We start from the raw sequence: 21,712 nt of genomic DNA on the forward strand, positions 1-21,712 counted from the left end.
TTTTATTTTTACAAAGGACAGTGTTTCGTTGATTTCTTGATCCAAAATAGTTGGAATAAAAAATAATCATTATCAGACAAGGTTGACTCAGCCAGCTATATAGAGAAATATGTTGTTTGCATAAATATGTCGTTTGCAAAGACTTACATAAAAAGAAAGAAAATTTTGACTATCTTCCAACAGAGCATAAAAATTTTGTGAACTCTTTTATAAATTAAAAGTAGGACCGCCCCCCCCCCTCAAAGGGTTTAGGTGAGAGAAGCCAACAGGGGAACGACATAATGTAAAGATCGCTTAAAACACCAATAACAAGTTTTAATCATATAGGTAGTTAATTTACTCTGTTGGCAAGATGTGATTTCTATTAATAAATTGGACCGCCCCCCCCCACTCAAAAGTTTAGGAGGGGCGGGTTTGATACTTTCGCCCCCTCCAGACCCTATCAAATAGGCCAAAAAACTAGACGGGGGGTGCGAAATAATCTAAAAATAGGTTGAAATATAAATAATTAGTATATTATTAACATAAGTAATAAATTCCTATAAAAATTGTGTGAATTCTATACTAAAATTCGTCCCTACCTGCCCCCCCCCTGGATCCGCCAGTGCATCTTACCAGTTTAACGCACAAAATAATATCAAGGTGGAGGAACTGGTATGATACTATATGTTGGCATTGAAGTACAAAATGGTAATTTAAAAAAAATGATCAACTTTCTAGAGGTAATAATGCAAAACTTACGTACTCTTTAGTATTTAGTAAGCAACTGTGATCTTTCAATTTAGCGTATAAAACATTGCTGTTCTTTCTCAATGGATTTCTAAATTTCTCACATCTATTATATTAGGTCCTATAAGTTCGATGTGATTGTCTTCTGGTTCCGTTATATAGACTTCATAAAAAAACCCATATCGATTTATCTTATTTTTAAATGGCTCTGCATTTTTTTTGCATGAAGAATGTAGGCCTTTATCTTTAAAGTTCAAATGTAAACAAAGATCAGGTTACTGTTTATTTAATTTATTATCAAAATCTCAAATGCCTAAAATATGTGAAAAGTATAGTCTCTTGTTAGATAAGGCTAACTAGTAAGATGGAGATCTATTAATAACCTTTTACCTTATCGTTCTCGTTGCTTGGGAACAAGGCGACACGATTTACGAGAGTATAAAAGTCTCAACTAGTTTGTTAACATACTCAAAAGTCTTCTTTAGGGAACCTTGGTTGGTTTGTAAGTAAATGACTTTACAGACTTTTACTCCTGCCATTTAATGTAATTATAAATTATGTATTTGAAAATCATGTGATCTTTTTGGTATACAAAATTATTTTAATAGCCTTAATAGTATTGCAAAGTAATTTTTTGTTTGAGCTTTCAATATGACGTCTTCGATATCGTTTTTTTTGACAATGTATTTTAAGATGTCGCCTACCTTCATTATTATTACAAAACCTTATTCGATTCCTAACTTCTTGGAAACTAAATTCGTCTTGGTGAAAACTTCTGGGTGGAACCTGGACACGGATCTCGAAAATGGCTGTAACACTTTTCCTAAAAATTTTGCAGTTGATTTATATCGTTGTGAAAAGAATTACTAAGTCGTTGGCCACACTGGGGGGGGGGATATAATTTTTCAAAGTAAAAAAAAATTGTTTATGTATATCAATTTGGCTAGAAAAAGGAAAGAATATTTATCTTAAATGGAATATAGGTCTTCAGGTATTTCCGAATATAGATATTATTTATTTAAGAGTTAAATAAATTAAATGTTCAGTATATTTTTGAGCATTTCTTATAAGTCTTGATCTAAAGGCCAATCATTGAAATATTTTAAAAGTCTAATAGATCTATACATTTGCTCAACTAGGATTCTCTCGGGGGTGGTGGTAAAACGGGCGGGATAAACTATGTTCATTTTTTACAAATCTGACTTTATAAGTTATTAAGAGAATAAATTGGTCTAGCAATTGTATAAAAAAGTGTCATTTAAAAAGTATTTTAAATTTTTTTTTATATTTTCATATTTTTTCGTTTTTTTTTTTAAGGTTCCATTATTGCGCCTCCACATTTTTTTTTCATTTCACTTTCTCTTCTTTTTCTTTCTTACATAATTTAATTAATGAAACCACATGAATATTGTCTTGAAAATCAAGTATAAACAAAGAGCAGATTGCTTTGAACAACTTTTAGTGTGGACATTCCCAATTGCTACATGTTTCATAAGTTACATAAGTGAAGACCAAACTCCGCCTTGAGAACCACATCCGCCTTGTGTCGCGGTGTAATTCGTCTTTTAAAATCTCTACCCGTAATGCTTAAATGAGGAAAAGAGGATTGGTTCTCTTACATAGGATGGTAACTGAACGGTTAAGCGCTTGGCTTCCAAATCTTCTTTTACAATGCTTCCTAGGTTCGAATCTCGATGAAGACTGAGATTTTGAATTTTAATATATTTAGGGCGTGCGTGAGTCCACACAAGTCTAATGGATACCTGACTTTTATTTGGTAAAGTAAAGGCGGTTGGTCCTTGTGCTGGTCGCATGCTCGTCAACCGCTGTCTAAAGAAACTTGTGATCTTAACATAATTTACCTTATAAATCGCAAAGTCTGAAAGGGGAACTTTACTAATGCTTCGCGTGTGTATGTTTTATTCTTGTTTTTTTTTCTTTATTTAACAATTTTATGGCAATCTTGAATAACGAACAGAATCAAAATCGACTCTATAAAAATGACAAAATGTGTAAAAGTCTTAAATTTTTTATATACAAATGCTATATATTGTACTTATAGTTATTTCCGTTGATGAGTAACTTAAAATCAATTTTCTAATAACAAACTGCTTTCACTATATACACAGGTGAGAAGATGAACCTCTTTCTTTCGGCAGTAGTTTTTGTGGCTACGGCCTCGGCCTATGTCATTCGAGAGGAACAGAACATCTGCTTCCATGTAGGCGGGGTAGAAATTTGTGGAGATCCATCCATTAGTGGCAAAAGAGAGGAACAGAACATCTGCTTCCACTTAGGCGGAGTCGAGATTTGTGGAGATCCATCCATTAGTGGCAAAAGAGATGAACAGAACATCTGCTTCCACGTAGGCGGAGTCGAGATTTGTGGAGATCAATCCATTAGTGGCAAAAGAGATGAACAGAACATCTGCTTCCACGTAGGCGGAGTCGAGATTTGTGGAGATCCATCCATTAGTGGCAAAAGAGATGAAACTGCTACAAAGAGAGAGAAGCAAGATATTGGTGAATGTTATACATTTGGTAATAACATTTGTTTGCTTCTAAAGAACATATTTACTAAAAAGTGTATATGGAACCCCTAAGTCTCAAGTTAAAGTTTGAAAACACTTGCTCGAAGACATAGATGTACACGCTTAAATGCTTAGTTATAATTTTTTTTTCTCGTTTTATATATAATTTAGACTAAGACTAAGACTGCTTTATTGAACCTTAAGGAAATTTGTTGTGACTACAAGGACTCTTTTCTCATATAAAGACAACACAACAGAAAAATACACATAAATACAACAGACAATCAGGTATCTTGGTGCATTTCATTTTCCCTGATCAAAGAGTGGCGGTGATGATAAAATGTTAAACTCCTACGCACACGTTGGCTAGTAGATAGAAAAAGACTGGTCAGCAATGTAGGACTGGGTCAATATTTTTGTTGATACGTACGTGACTGCCTATTATTAATAGACCTCAAGGAAGCCGTAATCCTTATTGTTTGTTACAAAGGTTTTTATCGAACAACCAGGCGTGGACAGGGAGCTCTTCACCCCAGTTCTGTCCGAGGGTTCCACAATGACGACCATTTCTGTTTAAACTGGGTTGGATCGTGGTATATACGAAGTGCACGGCCTGTGGTATCTGGCCCGCTCGCTTTAAACGGCCGAAGGCGGCGCTTACCACGGTGAATTTCCTCATATTCCTATACTGTAATCGCCACATTAGAATGATCGCAATACCAGATTGCCTGTTATTGACGATCTTCTTTGGGGAACGGCGAGACAAACTTGTTGGGTTTGGGGAACGGCGAGACAAACTTGTTGGGTTTGGGGAACGAGAACAAGAACACAAGCAGCGCTCCCGAGATAACCCAACTGTGTTTGATAACCCTTAGTTGCATTTCCACGACTAGATGTTTTCACGGAGGCTGTGTTCGCTACCCGTAAATTCGCCTTTACACCGCTGAACATTATTTTACTGCGGCTGTGTTCTCTAACGTTTTTTTGCTTGGCCTTTTCACGAGGCAATGTTCGCTACCCATTTATTAGCCTTTCCTTACTTGATGTTTCCACTGAGGCTATGCTTGCTACCCGTTATTCTCCTATCTAGTTTCCAATACTAGACGTTTCCACGGAGGTGCCACTATGGGGATAGTGGAGCTGAAATCCTCCACGTGTAGATGACCAAATTCTTCCTGAGGACTTTGAAACAATATTTATGTAAAAAAACTAATTTTTGGGGAATAGTTTAAGCCTTATAAAAAATCAATGTTATTGGGTCAACTTTGATTATTTGATATGTGGCCTTATTTTTCAATGTTGAAATTAAATGAATAAATTTCTGTTTTCCATTTAACTTTTATCATTGCAGTCCTTTGATAGGTACATGTATGTGTTATTTGAATAATCAACTACTTAATAAACTTATTTATGTACATATATTTAGGTTGTGAGAGAATTTGCACATTAGCTGGTACACTGACAAATATTTGCTAAAGAGAGAAGAAGGACAATTCATTACTTAAAAACATTGAGTAGATTTACTTCATTAAACAATAAAACTCAAATTAGTTTTGGTCTTCATCTTTAAATTATACATTTCATATTTGGTTTGATCTCTTTATCAGTAAAATTTCATTTTCACAATTTGCCTCCAACTTTATATCCTTTAAATCATAGGTTTAGAAAAAAAATTACTTAGTTAAATAAAAAAAAGTTTGAAATAAATAAGTTTACAGTAATCTCAATACATACAAATATTATAGTTTCAAAGATAGTGCAATAAATCTAAGGCAGGCACTCAACGAAAGGAGCTGATAATAGAGGATGTATTTATTTACAGTTATGAAACACATTGTAAGACATGGACTTTAGCTATGAAGTCACATTAACAGTGGCGTCACTAGGGGGATGGGTCCACACCGGGTGACACTCATTAAGAGGGTGAAACCTAAGTAAAAAAAAAGTGCACTTTGTGAATATCTGACAATTAAAAAAAATAAGGACAGTGGCTAATTACTAGAACACGTTTTTCAGAATTAATAATTAGATATATGTTGTTTTTTTATTTCATTTCGACTAAACATATTATAATTTTCTAATGAAATTCTATCAAAAGGTTTAAAATGCTATATAATACTTAACCCTTAAAACGCGCGTGGTAGTTTAGCCTCTAAGCAACACAATTGTAATTCCATTTTGTATGCCCTTATTGTTAAACAGCTCAGCATTTTAAGGGTTAATATCACAAGGAAAACGTGAAACCTTACTTCCCTTTGTATAATAGCTGAATGTATATGAACAACGCTTTGCTTATAGAAAATGTTTTAATCGAATCTATTGAATCTGTAACTAGCACCTTAATATCAGAATGCCAACCAAATGTTTAACAAATGAAGACATAAAAGCATAAATATTGAAATCTAACTTGTAATTAATGTAAATTTTGTAGAATGGGAAAGTAGATTTGTGACCACTGAGCTTTCTGAAGATTTTCGTGTTATTTCATTTTTCTTGAAAAGAACCTCTAGTCAAGATGAAGAAAATGTTACATTGTGACAGTTGAATGATATACTTGAATATTGTAGATGATTTTTCTTTTTGGCTAGTGCCAAGAATGGTTCTTATGCTTCCTAATGGGAACGATTTAGTCACTTAATAGTAACTAATTGTATTGAAATGAAATAGAAATTAGTAACTTAATTTAATGTGTGGTTGAAATTAAGTGTAATATTGAAATATTAAAAGACGTATGAAGAATTCATCTGGATAGGAAAATTTGAAAGCAAGAGCATCCGGCTACAAATAAAATTGACAATGAAGTCGTTGTAATGATTGATGTAAAGAAAAAAAAATGGAAATATAAATTGCACGGACTGTTTCTATAAAAGCAGAATACTTTACATTTTTGACTATATTACCAACTAGTCTTTATTGAATAAAGAATTTCCATGAGATGATGGAAATGTTATTTAGATAAGACCAATTGCTAAAAGTACATCTGTAATGTTAAAAAGTGTATAAATGTTTTAGCATACGACGTAAAAGATATTAGAGTCAGAATGACTGTATGCACATTTGTATTTCGTTTGACAACACACCTGTCATAGCACACCTGACATAGATCAGATTCAGAAGTTATACTATTTATACAGAACATCTGCTTCCAAGTAGGCGGAGTCGAAATTTGTGGAGATCCATCCATAAGTGGCAAAAGAGATGAACAGAACATCTGCTTCCACGTAGGCGGAGTCGATATCTGTGGAGATCCATCCATAAGTGGCAAAAGAGACGCAATGGACAAAAGAATCCTTCCTTGTTATTACATCGATTGTGTTAGAACCTGTGTACCTGGAATCAAAAGAGAGGAAGACCTGACCCTAGCAGAGATTGTTGCCAACATCGGAAAAGTTGTCCACGTCATTGATCAATTTGTTGGTGGAGCCGCTACAAAGAGAGAGGAACAAGATATTGATGCTTGTTATATGTTTGGTAATAACATTTGTTTGCTTTTAAAGAACATATTTAATAAAAATCTAACCCATAAATCTAACGTTAAAGTTTTAAATAATCTTTTTAGAAGACAAAGATGTATAATCTTAATGGCTTAGTGATAGGTCTTTTTTTCTTCCTCGTTATATACACATAAAGATGATTCTAAATACTAGATGATTCCAGGGAGGCTGTGTTCGCTACCCGTTAGTTGCCTTTTACTACCGTCAGTGAAGTCCAGTAGGGAATTGGCGCCAAACGCGCCTTTATCCTGTTGATTGTTAGAATGACTTTTATCCAACAACCAGGTCTGGACATAGTGCTCTTCACCCCTGTCCTGTCTGGGGGCTCCCTGCGGTGACGCCTATTGTGACTGGGCATGAGGGGCCATACCACGTACACAGCGCACCGCGCCTCGTTCCTTACACCCACTCGCTACAAGTAGACGAGGGCAATGTTTACCATGTGGAGATTGCCTTATATTCCTATACTGTAATCGTCACTGTTCCACTACCTGTCAATGAAGTCCAGTAGGGGATGGCGCCGAAGGCGCCATGAATCCCATTGGTTGATGGAAAGGCTTTTATCTAACAACCAGGCCTGGACATTGGGACTCTTCATCCCGTGTCCTGTCTAAGGGCTCCCAGCGGTAGACGGCCATATCGATTGACTGGGCCTTTCCACTACCAGATGTTTCCACTTAGGCAATGGTTGCTATCCATTATTCTCCTATCTAGTTTCCACAATTAGACGTTTCCACGGAGGTGCCACTATGGGGATAGTGGAGCTGAAATCCTGCACGTGTAGATGACCAAATTCTTTCCGAGGACTTTTAAATAATATTTATGTAAAAAAATAATTTGGGGAATAGTGTAAACCTTAAAAAATCAATGTTATTGGGTCAACTTTAATTATTTGATATGTGGCCTTAGTTTTCTATTTGTTAATTAAATGAATACATTTCTGTTTTCGTATTATTTTTATCATTTTAATCCTTTTAAAGTTACATTGCTTGTGCATGTATGTGTTATTAAAAAAATCTAACTACTTAATAACTGATCTAGGTTGTCAGAAAGTTTGCCTACAAGGTACAGTAACTACTGTTTGCTAAAGAGAGAAATGGGATAATTCATCAAATTAAAAAAATTGAGTAGATTTACTTGATTAAACAATAAAACTCACATTGGTTTTGTTCTTGGTCTTTAAATGATAAATTTCATATTTTTATCTTTAAAATTCATCTTTACACTCTAGCCTCTAACTTTACATTTATTGAAACAGGGATGGTATTTTTTTTATTGAGTAACAATTTTTTTTTATTAAATTGTGATTCAATTAGAAAAATCAATGTCTTAAAATATGTTCAGTTACCTCAACGTGTAAAAAATAGATTCCAAATATTTTCAGTTTTAAAGACACTGTAATAAATCTAAAGCAGGCACTCAACGAAAGGAGGTGATAATAGATGATGCATTTATTTACAGTTATAAAATACATAGTGAAACATGGACTTCAGCTAATAAGTCACAGAGAGTCTTGTCTTAAGTTCCTCCATCCCACCGACACACTTCCCAGTGTCACTCCAGGTCCTCAAAACAGTTCACCGATTGCATGAAAGACGAATTCTAGTATACACAATTGTTTTTTGAAGTCATGAAATTTCTTGTCAAAGAAGTCATGGTTGTAGCAGCTTTGTGCACAGCATGAAAACAGCGGTTTAATACTAACTCATCTTTGGTTGTGTGTTCGGGGGCGCGGTGGCTGAGTGGTTAAGCGCTTGGCTTCCAAACTTGAGGTCCTGGGTTCGAAACTCGCTAAAGACTGGTCGTTTGAATTTCGGGATTTTTAGGGCGCCCTTGACTTTAGTTGGGAAAAGTAAAGTCGTTTGGTCGTTGTGCTGGCCACATGACACCCTGTTCGTTAACCGTTGGACAAAGCAACAGCTGACCTTAACATCATCTACCCTATAGATCGCAAAAGCTGAAAGAGGAACTTTACTTTTTTTTTACTTTTTTGATTGTGTTACTCCAGACTAATGGATGTGTGTTACTTTCAGCCATGCTTGTTTTTCAGTGATTACTTCCAAGAACATTTATAGAAAAAAAAAAGGATTCAAAGAAATGTCATATGCTCCAAGAAATGCAAAAAATCTCGATTACTGCTATCTTGAAATAAACTACAACTTCTACAAGGTCAAGACTGTTATGGTGTTTCCTATATGTCACGTGTTTATTAGGTTTGGTTATCTTAATGATATTGATGAGATAAACTTGTGACTTATGAGGATTTGGAGGTGCCTTAAATACAGTTCCAACACTTAAAGAAACTATGAAGTGACAAAGTGGCTGATATACTTTTTTTTTACAGTTTAACTCTTTAAAACTTTAACTTAAAACAATAAATATATGTACTGTAGATACAGGTAGATACAGGATACAATAATAATGATCAATAAATCTAAGCAACTTGTTACTTTCAAACTAGTGACTTCTAGATCTAACTTTCTCTCTATTTATTCCCAAGCAACAACTCCTCTCTTTTTTATCTTTCCTTAGAACAAACTAGAACCAGGTCACCTCAATACCCTTCACCTTTTTACAGTTAATTTTCTGCGTTAATTCTTGTTTTTAAATTAAACCTATGTTAATTATATTTTCCTGCTGTAGCCTTGCACTACGTGATAATCAGCGTCTCTCTGGCATTTTCTTTCTCCAAGTTCGATAACGTGCGACTCAATTTGAGATAGGTAAATTGTCCTCATTTTGTGAACATATTGGACAGTACAATAGCCTTCAGGTATGGCTTGAACAAAAGCAGCCGCTTTTTTCTTATCAAAGATCTTCAGAATAAATGTACCTTTATAGACTCTATATAGCAACGTTTTTTTTATAACTTTATTTTATGCAAATCTACTTTGATGACACTAAATACATCTGTTTATTCTTAATAGTAATAATAATGGCAATGGCGGTTCCGAAGACTATAGATGAGTGCAGTGTTTCACCTAGCTACGCAAACCCAGTTGCAACCCACATATGTTTTCCACTCCTGATGCAGACAAAGTCGTTGTCCGCCAGGGACATATTTACATTTTCTCTACGTCGTCTGCGCGTTTCCTCTACAAAGGCTTTCGTTTGAACCTCAAAAGTTATACTTATATCGTATAGCTTTATATCGTATATTTTAAAACTATAATATTTTGTATCTACTTACAACACGTTGAAATTACAGTACAATATTTATTTTAATCTTTTGTTTAATTAAGTAAATTTTTTTTTTCAGAAATCTTTTGTAAACAAACTTAAAGTTGGATACACAAGTGTGAAAATGAATTTTACAGATAAAGAGATCAAACCAAAATTTGAAATTTATAAATAAAAGATCAAGAACAAAACCAATGTGAGTTGTATTGTTTAATGAAGTAAATCTACTCAATTTTTTTAAGTGACGAATTGTCCCTTTCCTCTCTTTAGCAAATAGTGGTCTGTGTTTCAGATTCTATGCAATATCTATAACAACCTAAAATGTACATAAATTAGTTTATTAAGTAGTTAATTTTTTCATATAATATATGACCACAGAAAGTAAATACATACTAAAGGATAACAAGGATAAAAGTTTATGGTAAAACAGAAACATATTTATTTAATTATGAGCTCTCAAAGCTAAGGCCTCATATCGAATAATCCTGATTGGCACAATTGCATTGATATTTTATAAGGATGCAGGATTATATTATTCCCAACATGAGCTGTTTATATAAATATTGTTTCAATGTCTTCCGAAAAAAATCTGGTCCTCTACACGCCCTCGTGCGCCACATATTTAACACGACGCCACCCAGTTTAAACCGCAATAGTCGCAGGGGTGAAGAGCACTCTCTTTCCACGCAAAGTTAATGGATAAAATCTGTTCTAACGTACAATCGGGATAACGGCGCCTTTGACCCCGACTACTAAATATACTTTTTTAAATGTCATGTACATTTACAATGATAGTGATCCACATTGCTGACCGGTCTTTTCTATCTACTAGCCGACTTGTGAGTTGGAGCTTAACACTACATCATATCACAGGCTTCTTCGTTGTTCGCAATGTATATTTAAGTGTATATATCTATGTCTTCTACAAAAAGTATTTCAAACTTTAAAGCTAGATGTAGGGGTAAATGTTTTTGTTTTTTTAGTATAGATACTTTTTAAACGTTTTAGTTAATCAAGCGTATTGAAACAAACAAAATGATATTACCAATTGTAAAACAACCATCTTGTTCCTCTCTCTTTGTAGCGGCTCCACCAACAAATCCGTCAATGACGTGGACAACTTTTCCGATGTTGGCAACAATTTCTGCTAGGGTCAGGTCTTCCTCTCGTTTGATTCCAGGTACACAGGTTCTAACACCATCGATGTAATAGCAAGGAAATACTCGTTTGCCCATTTCATCTCTTTTACCACTAATGGATGGATCTCCACAGATTTCGACTCCACCTACGTGGAAACAGATGTTCTGTTCATCTCTTTTGCCACTAATGGATGGATCTCCGCAGATTTCGACTCCACCTACGTGGAAACAGATGTTCTGTTCATCTCTTTTGCCACTAATGGATGGATCTCCACAGATTTCCACTCCACCTACGTGGAAGCAGATGTTCTGTTCATCTCTTTTGCCACTAATGGATGGATCTCCACAGATTTCGACTCCACCTACGTGGAAGCAGATGTTCTGTTCGTCTCGAATGATGTTGGCCGAGGCCGAAGCCATGAAGGCTACTGTCAAAAGAAATAGGTTCATTTTCTGACCTGTGTATATATTGAAAGCAATTTGTTAGGAGAAAATTGATGTTAAGTATTCATTAAATGAAATGACCATAAGTACAATATATGTGTATACAATTAAAGACTTATGCACTTTTTGATATTCATATAGAGTAGATATAGAACCAGCTGACCACGAAAACAGTCCTTATATTACAAACAAACATGATATTTGCCTGACACATAAAAAAATAAGTTCCCTCCTTTCGGACCTTGCAATCTTTAGGGCATATGATTTTAAGGTCATCTTTCTCGTTGGCCAATGGTTAACGAGCAATGTGTCATGTGGCCAGCACAACAACATACCGCTTGTACTTTCCCCAACTCAAGCCAAGTTCCCGTTAAAGTTGCATGGACCCAGGGGCGCCCTATTTTTTTTTTAATTCAAAATCCCAGTCTTCACCGAAATTCGAAATCAGTACCTTAGGTTCGGAAGCCAAGTGCTTAACCACTCAGCTAACGATCCTCCCCCCCCCCCCCCCCCGCAGCATTAATAAAAATATTTCATGTCGCATGTAAAGGAACCGATCCTCTTTGTTTTCATTGAAGCATTATGGGTAGAAGATTTGAAATTCTAATTACACCGCGAATCATGGCGGAAGTGGCTCTCGGGCCGGATATCGGTCTTCACTAATGTAACCAATGAAACATGTTGCTATTTGCAATATCCACACTATAAGTTGTTCAAAGCAATCTGCTCTTTGTTTATGGTTAGATTGCCAAGACAACATTCAATTGGTTTTATTAATTAAATATTAAAGAGAAATTGTGTGGGTCTATTCTGAACTACATAGCTTCCACGCTTTTATATTTTTATTAGGATGGCATCGTCTCAATTGATTCATATCATCATAAAAAGGCACTTAGGTAACCGCTTGTTTGACAAGGAAGGAATAAAATTCCAATTTTAAATAAACAACGCTGTACAATCTAAATTTCTTTTTTGTTAAACATTACTTACATGCAGACAAAATTAATATATTTAATTAAGTCTTGAAATTAAATACAACAGTTTTTGGTTTGAATAGCGGGATAAGTATTGAAAGGATTTACCAAGATACAAATCATATATTAGTGTAGGAAGTGAACATTAAAGTCACAAATGAAATAAAACGTAATCCATTATCGTAGACCCCATGGACATCTCATGGACCTCCAATTTATTTATTCACTCTCGTAGATCTCTTGGAAGTCTTTGTAGACCCATGGGGGTCTATATAGACCACTTTGGGAATCACTGATCTAAAGATTCTGTGTGTGAAAACAAAGACGTCATATTGAAAGATCAGAGTTGTCAACCAAATAAAAACAAAATCATAGTTTACGCTATAAGAGAACAAGGTTATTATTTTTACCAAAAAAATCACAGAATTTTCAAATATATAATTTATAATTCCTTTTAATCTTTAGGATAATATTAATAACATAGCCTTATATATTATATCTAGACTGGAAACCGGAAACAAATTCTTATCGGCGGTTGATCGATTCACAGTCCTATATAAAGAGTTTTTTTATGTATGTAACTCTTTTTCAAACTCTAATGGAAGTTGCCCCAATAAATATTTTCTGTCTTAAAAAAGTAATGATCTTTAGTTTTCAAAGTTTAGAAATAATTTAAAATCATTTCTCGGATTTTCTTTAGAATGGGCTATTTATCACAAAACTATATATTTACTCAAATATATGAAACAAAGTCATTTTCTGTTAGTTTCCATTGAGATAATGTTTCAAAAATCCTAGATCGAAATAATTCATGACTGTTGATTTTAATCATCTTATGTACATTTAAAAAGATCGATTACATAGATCTTTCTACATTATGTATCTAAAAATTGCAAAATTGCAAAATAATAATTATGAGACGAGAGTAGTCTTATTTTTGATGTTCAACTACTAGATGTAGATCTAAACATTAAATTATATGTTCCATAGGTTAGGGTTGAACAAAACAACTATACTTCTTATAGCTACTTTTCAAAACAACGCCTTGTTTCAACTTTAAAAAAAATCACGAAATGTTTTGTAGTTTTAAAAAATCTCCATGTCCATGTTATACAATATATATAAGTCTATGAGTAATAACCTTCATCTACTTACAAAACAAAGCTAAAATTCCTAAAGATGGCCTGTAAATCTATATATATTAAACTAGCCGAGACTTTTATACACTTGTAAATCGTGTCATCTGCTTCCAATCAACGATGGCAAAAGCGATAAGATAAATAGGTTCTTAATAGATCTTCATCTTACCAGCCGGTCTTATCTAACAAGATTTTCATAATGAATGAAATGTGCAATAACCCGATCTTTGTTTACATTTGGACTTATAAGATCAGGCATACATTCTTTAAGCAAACTTGTAAAACATTTTTCACAAATATTTTTAAAGATAATATCTCCACTATAAAACTTCAACTATAATAAAATAATTAAAAAAAAAAATTTTTTTTTGTTCAATTCGGGTATCAAACATATGACATCATCAGATGCTAGAAAATATCTGAAGTATCTGATTCGGCCACCGAGGAAATAGTATTGGTACGATTATTTATTGGTATGTTCATTAAATGAACATCTAAATCTAACACTAGAACTAAAGTTCTGATCAAGTACTCTTAAAATCTAGTCTAGATCTACTTCTTGATCTAGAATGTCGATGTAATCTCTATTAGATCTACGCAAAAATATAAGCAACGCTTATAAAATTCAAAACAACTTTAAATTTACTTAGTTATACGGTAATACGGCTGACTACGCCATGTTGGCTCTAGACCTAGATATAGTCTTCCGCCAAATTTACATTTATTTATATGTTACTTTGAAGAATTATAAAGGTCAACCTAGAGTTATTTTCCGTTTGGCCAACAGCTAGTAATTCTTGTTGAAGGGGTTAGGGCAGGGCCAAAATATTACGTGAACGTTCAATGTATAGGATGCAAATCTAATGAGGGCTTTATTTGAAACGCATCATAGAGCCTTTTAAACACACCAAAAAAAGTTAAATGTCTAAAGTTATAAATAATTTTTTAAAATACCGAGTCTTTCCTAGCGAAACAAAGATACAGCCGTATTCAACGGACACCGAATGTTTTATAGTCCTATTAAGAGTGACCGCTGTAAAATTTTCTAACGATGCGGCAATTTAGACACAGCCTAAGAATATTCAAGGAATAGAAGATGATAAAGAAAATATTGCAACGATAGTCAACCTTCATATTTGCCGCTAAGCAGTGGTTTTAATATTATTATTCATAATTTTTATTTTTTCTGAAATTTTTATTAGCCATTCATAAGTTCCAGTTTACATATGCACACAATTATTGGATGAATTTTTCTGTTATAAAAAAAAGTAATTCAATCTTTGCTCGATTGAGTAAATCATTCACATTCTTTTACATTTTTATTTCCTTGCAAATCTGTCATGTATGTGCTTAGATTGTTGATAAAAATATTTTTCATTTATCTTTCTCTTGCAAACATGTTTCTAGCTGCTAGAGCTTCAACCAAATCGCTTAATTACTAGAAATATATTAATAATTTTCACATGTTTTTACATTATTACGACACCCACTCTTCAACTGTTGGAGTAAGACATGGAAGTAGAGATTTGTATTTTCACCCGACTCCAACCACCCCCGATATTAAACATCTCCTTCCCTCTACCCAGTGTTTGCGAGATATTTCTGAAGTATTACATAATTGTGAAGATAATTAGTTTAAGGACTTAATAAAATATGCTATATTTTTTTATATACAATCTTATCTTATAAACTACAGACGTTACTTCAAAAAGAAGATAATTTTCCTTCTCCATTCTCTTACTCGTAGATCTCTTCAACAGGAAAGGAAGGATAAGCTTTTCTCCTAAACCCCAACCACCTACCCATCAACCTTCTATAAAATAAATATAAGCTGAGATGTGGATAAATTACACAATTTGTAAAAAAAAAAATTACTGATAAACAAGGTTACAAAGACAGCTTGCGTGAAAACACAAACTTAAAATTGGCCCCCAAAGTGATCCACCCAGGTAGGTAAAAAGGCAGGTTTCAATATTTTCAAAAAACACATCAGAATGAAATTCTATCAAAGAAAAATGACAGAGAAGAATGGAGAAAGAAGATTGATAGATCTTGTGCGGTGCCCCAGCGGTCCAGCAGACCAATCGATAGATAAAAGTGAATGTGAAGTTAGATGTGAACCTGCCCTAACTGATGTCTTATAACGAATTGATCTACTTGTATTATAAAAGGTCAAACTCTTATTCCTCAAGAAAAAAAAAAATGCTTAAAAAAAAATTCCTTTATTTATTTGGTTTATGGTAGTAGTACATCCCGCAGTTCACGCGATAATATAAAAAAAATAATTATTAATTGTTGTTTTAAATTATGTCCAACTTATATGCATACAAAAGTAAACATTTTTTGTGTGTGTAAATATATTAGTTAGTATAACAGAACTTACTTTACCTAGCAATACAAATGTAAAAAAAATATTTTTTTTAAAAATCTAAAACCTTTTGCATAAACGTGTTAAAAATATGATAAATTGTCATCTCGCCTACGAAAGAGCCTCCCTATTTGTTACTATTAATAGTGAATAGTTGTAAAAGTGGTGTATTTTTATTTATAAAGAAAAGGAGAAGGGGCAAAGGCAAGTAACTGGCGCCTTAACCAGTAAGCTTCGGTATTCAACCCTGAGGAAAAATCAGGAGCTGGCGACCCTAAGGCATTTGCAGCATCCGGTGCTACACCCTGGCAGAACCTGCGACGCCGCTGACCCCAAACTGTATAGGCACTGCCGTTCCTTTGGATACATCTGCTGCGTGGAGAGGGGGGGGGGACTGATGTGTAAGTGACATTGTTTAGACCATATCTGATGCCCAGGCATTCATCTCATTTCCATGAGATGATCCCTAGTCGCTTCCCGACTGAAGGAGACCATAGTAGTATCAGCTTAACACTTTAATAAATATAGTTTTAGTTAACATAAAAAATATAATTTAATTTTAAATACTGAAATACTGCTTATTTTACGTTTAAACAAAAAAAACAACTCGATAATAACTGGTCATTCCAAGTTATACTGCAAGCAAAAGAGCTAGAAGTTCCATAAAAAGTGAACAGACATTCAAACTTAAAAACCTTTAAAATATTATGAGCACCCCATAGAACTGTTGATGGAATGTTATAGGGTGGGAAGATTTGTGCCCATGCATAGGGGACACTACTATGGTAGCCAAGATGGTTGATTAAAGTTGTTTGTTTATGGTCTGAAAGTATTTTTATTTCAAGTTTATTTGTACTTTTAACATCGGATACTCAAAAAAAAAAAAAAATTATAAGACACCACGAAACAGAACTAAAATGTATTATAATTCTTTATTTAATTATTTACCGAATGTAAACGTTTTCATATCGACATGCTAGTCATAAAAAATGTTACGACCTACATATTCATATTATTTTTTTTTATTTCTATACTAATGCATATATTTTTGTATTTGCAGTCGATCGTCATCAATATGGCGTCCTTAATTGTTCTTGTATCTACATATCTTTAAATAACGTCTAACGTTTTCATTAAAAAAATTTCTTACTTTTTTTTAGTTTCCTGTTGTCTCTATATTTCTGCATATCTATTTTTTTTATATTAATGTGTAATTTAGTGCTGATAGAATGTAATCGAGATCTTACATAACAAAATGCAAACAAGTAAAATACATATAAAAGATCACAGTATTTCAAATCTATCGTCTAATCCCTAATATTACCCGTAGATCTCAACAAGTCTATCAGCTAATCCATAATATTACCTGTAGGTCTCTGTGACAAGTCAAATACTTGCTGTCAGAGTCACTCAATTTTATCACAGCATTAATTATATTTTATCATTATTTATTTATTTATTTTCGTTATTTTCCCGTCCTATCCCCAATTTCATCACCCGCCCCACCTTTTCCTCTTCTCACTAGGCTGAGTCCACCACCTTGGCGGCTTTTCACTTATCTCCCCTTGATCGGGGAAAGATAAACACACAGTCTCTTTGGTCTTACCCGCCGGAAGTCTGACGGTCGCGGTTGACACCACATTGGGTGGAATGCAAACCAATATTTCTCCCCCCCCCCCATCTCCAACGTCTCTCTAGGAGATCACTCGGATCAACACGCCTCTAGACACTCCAAGGTTCGACCCCCATCTCGAGTCAAATTCACCCACGTGAGAGATAATCTTGAGCCTAGGACATTTCCTGTTTCCGCCCACCTCCTTCAGGGCCTTTATAAGGTAGATTAAATCAGACCAGACCCGCTCATTTCTCTATCGCTGTTAATCAAGTCGGGACTATTTCATTTATTCTTACTCTTAGAGGAATACCTGGTGATAAGCCGAACTTAATCACAAGTTCCATCTTAATTACTCTGTGTATATTTCTCACTGGATACTATCATGTTTATTTCGCGTATTTCTTTTATATTTAATTAGTGCATTGTGTATTTCTCACTGTCGTAAGTAGAAAACATAAACCTGGCATATGTATATATTTATGTATTGCATTAATCTATTAAGGCTACGTTGCTCAATTGATCGTTGATGCAACCATGCATATATTTGTACATCTTATTTTATTCCCTTTATGTTGGCTGACCGCCGTGATAATTTTACTAGCGCACTAATACTTCGTTTAGAAAAGAGACATGCATTATCTCCCCTTTAGTCATTCTACCTTGACGAGAGTTGCGCCCCTTGAACGGACACTCTCATTTCAAGCGCACTCCATTGTTCCCGGCCGACGGCCATGTGTAAGCAAACCGTCATGGTCGCTGACCACCGCCCATTCCGCCCCCCCCCCCTTTTTCTCTTTCCAACTTGTGTTGTTTATTTGAGATTATTATTTCCCCTTTTATGTACATTTTTATATTGCTACTATCAGTCATCTATTTTCCAAATGCCATTTGTCATCATCTCCCTATTGTGCTCAAAATCAATTTTACCAATCTGACGAATGCACCTCAGTCCAGGGCATCAATAAGATGCATGAGAGACATGTCCTAACTTGTCTTTATTTATCCGCAGCCTCCCTCAGGCGTCTGCCTATTTATTTGGCATTGTCTGCCTAGTCAACTGCCTATTTATCGGATCAATTGCCTATTTACCTGCCTTCGTACTTAGTGCTATTCAGCACTGCACTTCTGCCTACTTGTTATTGAGTATCATCTACTGCCTACGTGGATCTACTCAACTCTACTACTTGGCGCTATCGGTTCTACTTGCCTGCCTATTCGACAACCCATCTGTCAACGTATTAGGTACGACGTTCCTATAGACCCAGAGTCTGTGCGAGACGTCATAGCTACGCCAAGCCCTCTGCAACTTACTGGACTTATCCTGTTCACTTCACTGCCCACAGCAGATCCGCTCTGCCCGAAGTACCCTTATGCCCACGGTAGCCGGCCACCCGCCCAACTATGCCCACTACAGATATCAGAAATTTGGATTGAGACTCCACAAGAACTGTATCACCGGCGTCCCTCTACCCGCTAGAGCGCCATCTCCAGCTGCAGAACCTTAAGCCAGGACACAGCCTGCTGCGACATCAACAGGACAACCAGCTAAGTTCAGAAGACAAAGGGACATACTCTCTTATTAAGTGCAAGAGTGGGGATTAAATATAGTATTGATTAGAGATAGATGCAAACCCTCCCCCTTTTTATTCTTTTATGTAAATATTTATGTAAATAAATATTCTTCAATTTTTAACTTTGTATCTATCTTTCATTGCTTGTCTCGTTGTGTGCCTGCTCCCGATTTATATGCTGACGGGTTGGTGTTTGATAATTTCAAAAATAATCATCCCCTAGACATTAAACCCCCCAAACACACGTCACTTTCGCTAACCTGTCACAGTCTCAACAAATCTATCGTCTAATCCCTAATATTACCTGTAGGTCTCAACAAATCTTTCGTCTAATCCCTAATATTACCAGTAGGTCTCAACAAATATATCGTCTAATCCCTGATATTACCTGTATGTCTCAACAAATCTATCGTCTAATCCCTAATATTACCTGTAGGTCTCAACAAATATATCGTCTAATCCCTAATATTACCTGTATGTCTCAACAAATCTATCGTCTAATCCCTAATATTACCTGTAGGTCTCAACAAATCTATCGTCTAATCCCTAATATTACCTGTATGTCTCAACAAATCTATCGTCTAATCCCTAATATTACCTGTAGGTCTCAACAAATATATCGTCTAATCCCTAATATTTCCTGTAGATCTCAACAAATCTATCATCTAATCCCTAATATTATCTGTAGGTCTTAACAAATCTATCGTCTAATCCCTAATATTACCTGTAGGTCTCAACAAATATATCGTCTAATCCCTAATATTACCTGTATGTCTCAACAAATCTATCGTCTAATCCCTAATATTACCTGTAGGTCTCAACAAATCTATCGTCTAATCCCTAATATTACCTGTATGTCTCAACAAATCTATCGTCTAATCCCTAATATTACCTGTAGGTCTCAACAAATATATCGTCTAATCCCTAATATTTCCTGTAGATCTCAACAAATCTATCATCTAATCCCTAATATTATCTGTAGGTCTTAACAAATCTATCGTCTAATCCCTAATATTACCTGTAGGTCTCAACAAATGTATTTATGTAATTTCAATATTCTGATTGTATTTTTTTTTGTTCTTATTGAGTTTATTAATTAAAGTATTAGCAATCTTCTTAAATTTATTCTGTGTTTTATTTATTATAATACTCAAGCAAGACACTAGTGACTACTATCTTTCACTCTGTCTAAAACAAATCAAGAAACTATAAAAAAATAAAATTTAACATTTTGTTGCTCTATACTTACAATACTGAGCAGCTGTTCTTTCAGAACTTTTTTGAGTCCGTAGGCCAGTCTTCTTTATATACAATATACTCGTGCCGTATTGTTTACAATATTTTAAAAAGATAAATAGCTTAAAATAGTTCGTACCAGTTTTTTTTTGTTCAACTTGAGATAAGATTTTATTTTATTATATTTAAGATTTTATGTTTCTGTTTCATCTGTTGCCGGACCTGTTCTAAAACAGAAAACTTCCAGAATATGAAGTTATGAAATTTACTCCAAAATACATAACAAACGAATTGCATACGGCTAAAGATAAATCTAATCGGCGTATGTGTTATAAATTATAATGTAAGCAGTTGACTAATTGCTTTTAAATAAGATCATTTGAAGATTTTAATGAGATATCCACCCACGATGGGTTGTTGTATCCGGTGTACAATATTTTTTTTTAAACTTTTGGTTTGTTGCATAAAGTGATTGGTTCATAGTTACTTATTCCCCAATAATGAGTTGAATTTAACGTTCTTGGTATAGAAGGACCAGATTTTTCAGACCTCAGATTTAAAGGCCAGATGATGTAAATGTCATCTGTTTCTATGACAGACGTTAACGAGGGTGCATGTGGCCAGCATAAAAACCGATCACATGCATTTACTTTTCCCCCACTAATACGTACAGAGGCTGGCCAATGACAACGAGTCGGAGATGTTGTCCGTCTGAAGCGAACAAATCTCCTGGTCAAAGGTTAAGTCTCAACAGATCGCAGTGAGGTGGCTGCTCTACTGATTACGACACCCCGACCGAGAACTAAGTCGTCTACAAATGATTTAACACCTCCACGCCGCATGGGGTGAATATTGTCCAGGTCCCCGCCCGCACTGATCGGCGGAACGGCAAAGACCTCTTACTGCGGCTCGACCAGGCCGGGCCGGTGCCACCACCCCGAGGAGTAGCGGCCCCAAAAAACCCAGCCATATCGTTGCCTCCCGACGCAGGGGTGCGAAAGATATCGTCGCATATCCGGGCGGGATTCTGACTTAGAGGCGTTCAGCCATAATCCCTCAGATGGTAGCCTCGCACCATTGGCTTATCAGCCAAGCACGTGAACCAAATGTCTGAACCGTGTAAGTCTCATCGCACTAGGGCACCGTGTTGAGAACTCTATTCTCTGATAACACGGACAAGGAAAGCGGCAGTTCTTCTCAAAGCTTCTCTGTCTCCGTACAGAGCCAGCTCCTCATGCAAACCAGCTTTTGTTTCACTCAAATGGCCATGTTTGGGGTGTAGTGTTGCGCACT

At 35.1% G+C, this 21,712-nt stretch overlaps 2 protein-coding genes, 1 long non-coding RNA gene and 1 other non-coding gene across 4 annotated transcripts in view; 2 read left to right on the top strand and 2 right to left on the bottom strand.

Annotated features, from left to right (window-relative positions):
- Positions 1-1,116: 1,116 nt before the first annotated feature.
- On the top strand, positions 1,117-4,806 carry LOC106076276 (uncharacterized). Its single transcript, XM_056016449.1, has 3 exons — positions 1,117-1,231; positions 2,859-3,269; positions 4,686-4,806. The coding sequence occupies exons 2-3, from the start codon at positions 2,867-2,869 to the stop codon at positions 4,733-4,735; spliced, it is 453 nt and encodes a 150-aa protein (XP_055872424.1). The 5' UTR covers positions 1,117-1,231; positions 2,859-2,866; the 3' UTR covers positions 4,736-4,806.
- A 1,583-nt stretch (positions 4,807-6,389) lies between these two features.
- LOC129923781 (uncharacterized) lies at positions 6,390-7,911 on the top strand. The gene is made up of 2 exons (XR_008775736.1): positions 6,390-6,730; positions 7,795-7,911. It is a non-coding gene; the product is annotated as an uncharacterized LOC129923781 (long non-coding RNA).
- A 2,217-nt stretch (positions 7,912-10,128) lies between these two features.
- LOC106069515 (uncharacterized) lies at positions 10,129-20,528 on the bottom strand. Its single transcript, XM_056016448.1, has 3 exons — positions 20,433-20,528; positions 10,979-11,530; positions 10,129-10,249 (listed from the first exon to the last, which is right to left on the bottom strand). Exons 2-3 carry the CDS (start codon positions 11,520-11,522, stop codon positions 10,200-10,202), a joined length of 594 nt encoding a protein of 197 aa, XP_055872423.1. The 5' UTR covers positions 11,523-11,530; positions 20,433-20,528; the 3' UTR covers positions 10,129-10,199.
- Positions 20,529-21,139: 611 nt separating this feature from the next.
- The window catches only part of LOC129923815 (large subunit ribosomal RNA), a 3,713-nt gene continuing 3,140 nt past the window's right edge, over positions 21,140-21,712 (bottom strand). Inside the window, exon 1 of the ribosomal RNA XR_008775760.1 lies at positions 21,140-21,712. This exon is cut by the window's right edge and continues 3,140 nt beyond it. This is a non-coding gene — a ribosomal RNA (large subunit ribosomal RNA).

This window comes from Biomphalaria glabrata, chromosome 17, assembly GCF_947242115.1.
Source record: "Biomphalaria glabrata chromosome 17, xgBioGlab47.1, whole genome shotgun sequence".
NCBI classification, from domain to species: domain Eukaryota; kingdom Metazoa; phylum Mollusca; class Gastropoda; family Planorbidae; genus Biomphalaria; species Biomphalaria glabrata.